Genomic DNA, 10,312 nt, shown 5'->3' with positions numbered 1-10,312 from the left:
CCCTTTTTTTTTTGCCTAAGTGGAAAGAATCACGATTGGATCTTGACATCTTACAAGATGTGCACTAAATTCACGCAAAGTCGTATAGTAGAGGTAAATCCAAAATCACTATGGCCCTCTAGATCAGCTGCCCCGTGCCACAGGTTAACCAAAATCAAGAAACACTACGAGCATTGCTGACACAGACCCACTGTGTTTTACGAAGCGTGCCTGGTAGGGCTACCTAGTGTGCTGCAACTAGATAACCAACACACCAGTGTACTAAAAGGTAGAAATGCTGAAATTTACCAATCGTATCACACTAGCATACAAAAAGATACCAAAATTCACCAACTTTTAAGCTACAAATCAAGGCTTAAGATGGAATGGGATGCCTAGTCAGTAGTCACGAACCATAATAACTCCACGGTTATTATTATTGAGGACTTTATCCTTGTATTAATCCAGTACGAAATTAGTTTTTTTTCCTTTCAGTTGCATGTAATACATGATTTAACCGCAGATGGCACCAGGAGTTAACAACACTTAACAACTGGACCGAACTTCGTTTATACTCCCTCTTGGGCCGTCGTCCATTTGAGCCTAAGGCCATTGTCCTAGTGGGACCAATCCAACTACTAATTCCAGCATACTTGATACTTCCCAGTTCCCACAACTATGAGCTGAATAGCAAGGTATATATGGACACTTCACAACTGCAAGCAAATATGTCTACAGGAGCTAATCGTGTGACTAAGGTTGGTGTTCAGTGTAGTGTTTGAACTTCACCTCAGCATTTGTATGCTGGACTTCCTTCCGTTTCATTTACATTACCCATGTTCCTCCTGGATGATGCATCTTCTTCCCCACAGTATTCCCGCATCAATGCTGCCAGAACACAAAGCACTGGGTTACAAATAACCAATGGAAGGTCATGACGGGAAGCTTTATATTGGCAGCATATGGAAATGCTTTACTTAAATTGCTAACAAAAATGAACTGCCCATAAAGAAAGGGTAATTCTCAAGGTACTGCATGCACAAAAATTACCAGGAGCCCTGCATCCTTTTGAATGACTATCAAAAACACTGAATAGATGCACATGCTGTGCAGAAGAACAAATAACCTAGTACCTCCATCCCAATGAATAAGGCTTTTTAAAAAAAAAGTCAAACTATGTAAAGCTTGACCAAGTTTTTAGAATAAATTATTAACATGTACTCCCTCCGTTCGGATTAAATTGACGCACGCTGTACAGACAAAGTAGCTTATGTACGTGTATCTCACGCGTCGATTAAATACGGACAGAGGTAGTACTATACGAAATCAATATCATTAGATATACCACGAAATGTATTTTCATATGATATCTCTATAATATTATAGTTGTTAATAGTTCTTTTCTAAAAGTTTGGTCAAAGCTTACTTAGTTTGACTTTTGTTTAAAGGAACCTTATTCATTGGAACGGAGGGAGTATCTTTTAAGCATTCTTTAGGAATACGCCCACCAGTAACCACTTGTGGTGGTAACTTTGTTTCTTAGCAGTAGGAGAGACCACAGTAAAGATAACACTAACAAATTAAACGATGATTTTCCGGCCTACATAAGAAGATGGAGTAATTATCTGACAACAGTGCACGCAATGCAAGGCACATTTAAATGTTGTACAACATGGTCAAGTAAGCAATTTGAAATCCAAAACTCTACTGAATAACATAATGCTACAATGTACTACTGCTAAAATGTTACACTAAACTAATAGATACAAAAGTATTGCATAACATTTGCTAGCCTTGACACCTTATATGTGGCAAAAAAAAACACATATCTAATTTTTGTTTGCTCAATGGAAAAATAATAGACTTCTAGGATCTGTAAGCAACCCAGATCCAAATCTTAAAAGTAGATCAACATTTCTGCTGCTGTCTTTCGCAAGAAGATTGTACTCTCCTACTGTGCATATATATTAAAAAGTAAAACAAGAACAAGATAATAGGATCAGAAATCCAAAGAGTTCAAAAACAAAGAACAACTACGGAGTACAAGAAAATAATAGAGAAAGCTGAACTGAAAAGAGCTCGGACCAGGAGCTATGCAAAGAGCACAAAGATTCACAATTTTGCTGAAAAATAGAAACTGATATAAGATTTCCCCCTTATCTTCATGAAGAAAGAACAGCTATGCTAAAGTAGAAACTGCCAAACGAAAGAGTGTTAACCTACCGTATCCATGGCGCTAATTTCCTCAAATAAATGCTTCTTGGATCTCAGGCTGTTGGCGAATTTCTGAAGAGCGGACATGTTCTTCTGGTGAAGGAATGACAGGTTTAACATCCATGCTTGTGAATATGTACAGTAGTAACATGTGAATTGGTTAGCAGTAGAAAGGATATTTTCTCCTCAAACATTGGGTGGTTTAGCATCAGCAGCATATTGTTGTTAACAATAGCCCGAACTGATAGTTCTTTAGCTTCTGTGTGTTTCCTTTTCAGCAAAATGCACATCTGCACGATAAGACAATAAAATGTGAATATTTCAACTAAAGTAAAAAAAAGCCAGCTGCTTAAGGGTAAAGTTAGTGCTTGTGCACCATCAAGAAGGAAACAGATAACCATTCTAGTCACTTAGTAAGGTCTCATATTATTCATATATCTTCATGAAATTGCAACATTACTGATGCTGGATTGGAAGATGCATCTGCGCCTTTTGTAAGTTGTAACATCTAGAAAAATGTCACTCTCCATATTTGTCACATGATTAAAAGCACAGCAGTAGTTTTACTAATTACTAAATATTAAAGTTAGAATACTAGTGAAGTACAGCAAGATGTGATAAATTTGAGAAACTTCTGTTTTTTTTTTTCAAAGTCCAGCTGTAAAGCTCTAAAGCTAGATAAATTTATAAGGTGGAGCGGGTAAGCTTCATAACAAACTCAAATTGAGAACTTCTGCTGCTAGTTTGCAGTTTGCATTCTAGTAAGAGATTTAGAAAAGGGTAATACAGCATTGACAGATTTACTCACATCTTCAAGCTCCTTTCTACAAGCCTCAGCTTTGTCTACATTTCCATCATCTTCTAACAGAGCAGGCACCTCTAGGTCTGAAATGTCCCCCATCTCACATGGTGTTGTTGAAGAAACCACATTGTCCATACGAATTTTCGGAGTTCCACTTAGAATCTAAGCAGTGAAATCAAGAAAAGTAAGGATACATGAACAGCTGCATACTACTTCCAGTTCCAAACGTGGGTCGCTTAAGATTTGCTTATATCTGCAATTTTCGTCTTGTAGAGTTGCTACTCTATGGTTTATAGTTATGGAAACTGGTAGCCCCAAGCGTCTTGCTCAATGTAAAAAGAAGAGACATGATTCTTATACCCCCTCCGATCCATATTAGTTGATGCTAAAATGGATGTATCTAAAACTAAAATGTGTCTAGATACATCTATATTAGCATCAAGTAATATGAATCGGAGGGGGTACTATTTACTGGCATTGTTTTTCCATATAGGTGTAAAAATATAATAATGTGACGGAAGAATTTCATGATTATATGCTGATATTGTTTTTCCTTCTGATCAAGAAACTTAATAATCACTAATAATCGATTTTGAGAATGTTTGACCATGTAGCACGACAGCCTTTGGAACTGGTACTAATAGAGAAAATATACATATCAATCTCAGAAATATTCAAGGCACTTACTATTTTATTCCCCGGCTCTGGAACAGTTTGTGGTGATTTTCTACACAATAAATTCAAATATGTTACTTCCAATAAGAAGTGTAGTCTTAAGATATAATAAATCTGTTAAATGCAATCCATCGAACAACCTCACAGCTGGAGATCTCATGATGCGCTTAAGCACAGCAGGGGCTTTTGCATCTGGAATTGATTCCTGAGAAGGGAGGTTTACAGCATGAACAGAAGTACACAAAATTAAAGCAGTTTTTTTTACTACAGAACACAGATAAGAGACAACAAAACTATTTGTGTTCTTTTCATTGTAGTTTAGAAATTTATTAGAGAAAAAAATCTCCAAGTCCAAATAAGTTGAAATCCCACAAAAAAAATGAATTTTAAGCTTCAAGACCGGCCATGATTAACTAGCACTCTGGCTCTCGAAATATAATCACACATTCATTATACAGTGCAAATTTAAATTATGCATATCTAGCTTAAAGAATGGCACACACTTAAACTTAGGGTGATAATATGCTCTACTAGTAGGTATCCTCTGTGGTTGCATGATAGATTTCTTAGCTATGACACAGGATCTAAATAATAGAAATTGAGTTTGGTGTATAAAATGATGATACAGAAATTTCCACACCATTATATTATTTCACACTTGTTCGCAGGTGAAATTATCTGTTTTTTCTTGCATCATGTAATCAACGAGTACAAACACAATATGCAAATAACCAGTGTAAAAAATAGTATGGAATTGGTTTGTGTGTATCTTCAACGGAGGCTGTGTTGGGTTTATATATTGATGTCAATGTCAGTTGTACAAGGGTTCGTGACTTGCAGTCCAAGATGGAGAGTCCTAATTCAGCTTAAACACAGTGCAGAAATAAAAAAAAATGCAAATCTGCAACTGGAGAAAAATTGCATCCCTTTACAATGGAATGAATCACATCCCTCAGAAGAGGGCATTTGGATAAATCAAGGAAGGAAACAAGCTTTAGCATAAAAGGAAATTTGTTTAAGGATATAAAAGTGTGCAGAACAAAAATAGAACCTCAGGCATGTTTTGCCTCATGGACGGGCTACGAGATGCAGGTTTTCCTTCAACAAAGGAGTTTGGGATCTTGGATGTTAGTACAGGGGAGCCCTTGCTCCCACTGAATTGTACCGAATCTTTCTCCACAAGCAAGCCAGACATTGGATTTCTAGATATAGCACCTACTTTTAAAACTCTACATTCAGAAAAATAGTATCAGCCCCCTTCCATGTAACTTTTCTAGAACAAAGAAGTAGAGATACTTATACCTTGATCCAGCGAGTTGAGAAGTTGGTCTTTTACTGTCTTTGGAAAGGGTGTCTTGTATTATATCAGAGGGTTTGCTACTTTTTAGGAGTACCTGACTTGTTACATTGTTATGTTCCGTTCTATGTGCTGTACTGCTTGGAGCATTCAATGAGGACGAGTTGCCAGCGCTATGTGGCTCAACTCTGAAAAATATGCATCTGTATTTATTAGAATGCACAAGGTTTACAACAACAACAAAATAGAACATAGGTCTTACAACAAGATTTGTAGAATATCTTATAAGTAATAAGAGAAGTGGATAAGTCCAGAAATAGATGGATATAACTACAAGCTTATGATGACGGTGTTACAGAGAACTTGAAATACAAGTTGAGAACTGACAAAAGTTGTGCTGAGGATGGTCAAACACAAGTAGACCAAATTTCAAGTGTTATGCCATGTAGGGTTGCAAGGAAGTACATCCAAGGTACAGTTGTTAGTTACAGCTCGAGTATAATTGGAATCCTGGTCCACGAGGATCAAGGATCATGCTCACTACAGTAAGCGACTTCTTAATACTAATTGTTACCTCAAAAACTATACTACTGTATGATTCTTAATTAAAAATATAGTACAGTAACATATGGAATTTATTTGCTAGCAATGATGTGGAAAGTCGAGAATGATACATTGTTGCACACAGAGCATTCTGCCACAGTGGAGACTCCAAGAAAAATGCATGTGATGCATGTGTATTTGTCAATGCATCGATTCCACCAAAGCCACCACACTTATGAAAGATAAGTTAAACTATTACAGGATGTTACACTTTATATGTATAAGGACATTCAAGTATTCGGTAAGACGTAGCTCCACATTATCTTGATCAAAATTTGTTACAAGAAACAATATCAATAGCACTGAGCCTTCAGACTGGTTTTCGGTCAGTTCAATGTTAGCTGAGTTTATACAAGGTGGAGCCAAAATATATCTTATGGAACTATGCCACCTAGGTCAACATCATAATATGAAGAAATAAAGCAGAATTGTGCATACCCAAGTAACCATTTGCAGAATAATATTTCAACCCAAGCAGATTGTTGTATGATTTGAAGGTTGATAATTTCTTACCTGTTTTTAGCATTCAAGGAGGTGGTCGACAACCCTTGTAATCCAGGCTTGCAGTATGGTTTTGCCGATGTGATTTTAAGTTTTTCAGGTTGTGCATGCTTGTGTTCCCTGCATTTAAAAAAGCGTTAATTACAACATTATTTCATAGCATTTTTATAAGTGCATGCTAGCCTGCCATTCTATCTACTACCTTTTCAAGTCCGTAGTATGTGTATTTGTCTTTTTTATCACGTTATTGGCACCACTTAGTTGATTTAAGGTGGATTCTGAAGTTACTTGGGGAGGCCTGCTTGCTTTCGTATTTGCAGATTTTGACAGAAGAGAAAAGGTTCCTGCTTCATTCACCAATGCAGGTTTGACATTTCTGATTTCCCTGCATGAAACGTATTAGAATACTTTCAACTGATAAGAAATTGACACACAAGACTGCAACACAACTAAGCACACAAACAAGTAAAAGCTCCACTGTCACAAATATTCTATATTATATTCCCTCCCACTACAGAACCAAAATGCCCCTGTTAAAGAATGTAAACCAATATATGATATCCAGCATAACCATGGGCCATGGTGCATTTTCCTTCTGTAAATAATACATGTGCAATGCACTTAATCCTATATTTATAATTTCTGATTCAAGATATGATGTTTCTTGTGAGATAAACAGCAGCACTAGATGGATGTTATATTTTGCTGAGAAAGAAATTTATGTCCAAAACAAACCTCTGCGTTGTTGAAGAGAGATTCTTTGGACCTGAAGTCCCTTTCTCAACATTATTTGTCCCGGATGATGTCTTCCTTACAGGCTTCATTAAAGTGCCCCCGAAAGATTGGCTACCATGACTTCCTTCATTGAGAGATCTGCTTTCCTCCACAGCCTCATTCTGGTTGTTTTGAGAATCCGATTGACCCAGTGGTCTTCTAGAGATGTAGGGATTCTCAGTGCTGGTGTTTCTGGATTGTGAACTAACTTCTTGCTCACTGTTACTATTCTCCCTCGATATATTAAGTTTACTCAGGTCCACCGCAGGATCTTCCTTACTTTTCTCAGGAGCTGATATGGCTTTTAAATGTGTTGGATCTTCAGCAGATACAGCGCTGCAAGGGAAACTATGAGAAGAACTGTTAACAACTGGTTTTGTTGGGTGTGCCTCATTAGAGTGTTCTCCAAGCATATCATTTGACACCATGTCTACTTTAAGCTGTTCCACTCTTTCAGGATTGATGCTGAAAAAATGATGCATTTAGTTAGATGACTAGGCAGCATCAATATTTGACTTCAGAATACTGGCATCCGTTACATTGTCCTACCTTGTGAAATGAGTAGGCTTCAAAGTGGAAGCATCATGTGTTTGTGTTTGTGTTTGTTCCTTACTCTTACTATCTTCCGGAACATCAGTGCCCTTGTCTGAAATACCTCTTTGTGGATCTTTATTACCCTCTGAGGAGATGGGGTTGGTTTTTTCTGTAGTTCTACTTGTACCATTCTCCTCAGAGCCCAACTTCGTGTCAAGATTGAACTTGCCCAGACTTTAAGGAAACAAAATAAACAAAATGAAAAAAAAAATTGCATGAAGTTTATGTGGAGCATATTTACCAATCTTCACCAGACAGTGTAACTTACTCATTGAAATCAAAGGAAAAGAAGTCCTTTTCAGTATCTTTCTTCCCTTCAGAAAGATCATTGCCATTTGAACTGCTGTGTTTTGATTTTTTCTTGAGGGGACTAGAGAAATCAAGATCAGACATGCCCATTTTAAATGATGATATTTTGTCAAAGGCTCCATCAATTCCAAAATCATCGCTAGACAAAGATAGAGGCTGTCAGCACCATAATAAACAGTGCATAGTAAATAATTCACTTGTTTGCATTAAATATCCAGGCCTAATACTCACAAATTGTCGAAGCTAAACTTCTTGCTACTTTTCGGAGCTGACTCAACATCAAAGTCAATTGTGTCTTTTCCTGATTTTGGTACCTTCCAGGACGAAAGAAAATCATTGCCAAAGTCTTCATCTGCCAACAAATATCATGAATACACCAGGTTAAACTGGTACAGTTGTAAGAAGAAATTTTCTAAATCTACGGCACAGATTTAAAGACACAGTTCATGTATCACGGATTTAATTTCTTGCAGGTAAGCAGGAGGCAATTACAATGGACATAACTTATACAGTATCAATCAGAAATATTCATTTTACCGGTATCAGATAAGTTTGAGTACAGTGCAGCATAAACAAGGGAGCATGGTGCACTGATGACCTACTATCATATCAATAACAAATACATACCAAGGGATGAACTTGCATTTTTAGCATTAGCGTTAGAGGCAGCTCTTTTTCGTGATTCATCCATAATGCCTGCAAACGTGGAGTACACGCAGAAGGAAAACAGAAATATATTAGGAAGCACCGAAGACACAGAGCGGAAGAGAAACCATGCATGCCAACAATATTGATATTCTGAATCACTATATACAGGAAACATCTAAATATGTTTGTAAATTTTGTTGATATGATAATTATACTAGCGTCATAATTGGAATAGGTCAATTCATATATATTTCCCACCACTATGCTTAACAGGAAACAAAGCACATGCGAAATATGCAGCATGTCAAGTCCTGGGAAAAAAGAAGTAAAAAACAATAAAGGGTCTATTTACTGAATATCAAAATTTTAATGAACCCTAGCTCTCTCTGGGATAATACCTCAATTCAGGTAACATTACCTAGATTTAAGCAGTAAAAACTAGATGCTCATATTTCCAGGCACAACAAGCAACCTCAGCAAGCAGTCAAGCAGAGAACTTAATGGGTAGGAGAAGATCAAAGATCTGGAGAACAGTAAGGATGGAAACCATGGCAATCATACATAGGCACACACACTCGGCAGCAACAAATAATCTGAGATTTGTGCAATTCTGAGTACAGCACTTCTTTGTAGAAAGTTATCATGGATTGAATGATTGACAAATAAATCTAATGGGCCATAAGAGCACACGCTGAAACTAACTATAAATCAGCTGAAAACAATCTCGACTTGCAGTCTCATACTAGATGTAACTATAACCAAACTGTTTGAAAGTTTCAACTGGCAATAATAATAACAGCAGCTGGAAGATAACTTTGACAGTGAAAACACAGCTTTTAATCGACAGGGGAAGTAACATTCCCGGAGACAAGGTTTTGAAGAAGTGAAGCTCTATTTGAGATTTCGACAACACGTAATCAAATGGAGTCTGGAAAAGCAAACATGGTCATAGTTTTGACAGCAGGCTAACACGGACATACTACAGAATCGAGAATACCCAAAGCATCATTTTAACCATGAGATATCTCTACAAAACTGCGAGTAGTATTGATGGCCCCTCCTTCGGAAGAGGATTTGAAGACCTGGAGCACTCAGATGTTACTCTGGCAACTGCAGTAATATATTTTCTACGCAAGGGGAATCAGACATTTACAAAGTGAACTAGGTGTCCAGATACTGACGTTACATTAACTGGACATGGAGGTCGCAACACTTATGCTAAGAAATTTATATTCCAAACAAGTTTGCTCGCTCAATCAAAACAGCAAACAGCTTCCCCGTAATAGCAACGGAAAGGGATGTAGGAAAACCGCATTCCTTTCCTCCAGTGACATATTCAGCTGCTCATAAGAGTACCCCAGTCAAATAAGATCGTGAAAGCTACTGGAATGCGTAAGCCAAAACCGAGAAAATTGACAACAATTCTGTCGCAGATTGCTAGGTGCGGCATGGTACACCGTACTTAAAACAACGAAAACATTCGATCATGCAGCGGCGCCCGCGCGCGCGCGCACACGGAACGGGTAGCGTGGAGGCCTTCCTGGATCCTGCGCTAAACTTCCGAAATTCGGCACGAAATAAAGTACTGAGCGCTCCGCTTACGATCAGAAACTGCCCTAGATTGCCAACGGAAGCGCAAATCAGGGGGGATCTAGAAGGTGTACCTACCGGGCGCGCACCGCAGCGAACCCCAAATTTCCGGAGGTCGGCGAGGGTTTAACAAATTATTGGATGGCGAAATGCTCGTACCTCAGGCCAAATTTGCGGACGGGGTTGATGCGGCAGGGGCGCGAATCGGGTGGAAGGGAACGGCGGTGGCGGCGACGCGCGTGGGAGGCGGCGATGCGCTGGCGGCGGCGGCAAGCTATGGCACGGCGGCGGCACCTCTAGGGCGGGAGATTCTGCGCACTGGGTCG

At 38.4% G+C, this 10,312-nt stretch overlaps 1 protein-coding gene across 1 annotated transcript; it reads right to left on the bottom strand.

Annotated features, from left to right (window-relative positions):
- Positions 1-382: 382 nt before the first annotated feature.
- On the bottom strand, positions 383-8,694 carry LOC127343922 (uncharacterized). The gene is made up of 15 exons (XM_071828395.1): positions 8,376-8,694; positions 7,980-8,100; positions 7,708-7,887; positions 7,395-7,613; positions 6,807-7,310; positions 6,274-6,456; positions 6,084-6,191; positions 4,973-5,155; positions 4,722-4,899; positions 3,811-3,875; positions 3,683-3,722; positions 3,002-3,157; positions 2,373-2,483; positions 2,203-2,280; positions 383-867 (listed from the first exon to the last, which is right to left on the bottom strand). The coding sequence occupies exons 1-15, from the start codon at positions 8,569-8,571 to the stop codon at positions 862-864; spliced, it is 2,328 nt and encodes a 775-aa protein (XP_071684496.1). The 5' UTR covers positions 8,572-8,694; the 3' UTR covers positions 383-861.
- Between the last annotated feature and the right edge of the window lie 1,618 nt (positions 8,695-10,312).

This window comes from Lolium perenne, chromosome 3, assembly GCF_019359855.2.
Source record: "Lolium perenne isolate Kyuss_39 chromosome 3, Kyuss_2.0, whole genome shotgun sequence".
In the NCBI taxonomy this organism is placed as follows: Eukaryota; Viridiplantae; Streptophyta; class Magnoliopsida; order Poales; family Poaceae; genus Lolium; species Lolium perenne.
Note: the sequence above shows the minus strand (reverse complement) of the source record. Positions and strands in the feature narration are given on the sequence as shown.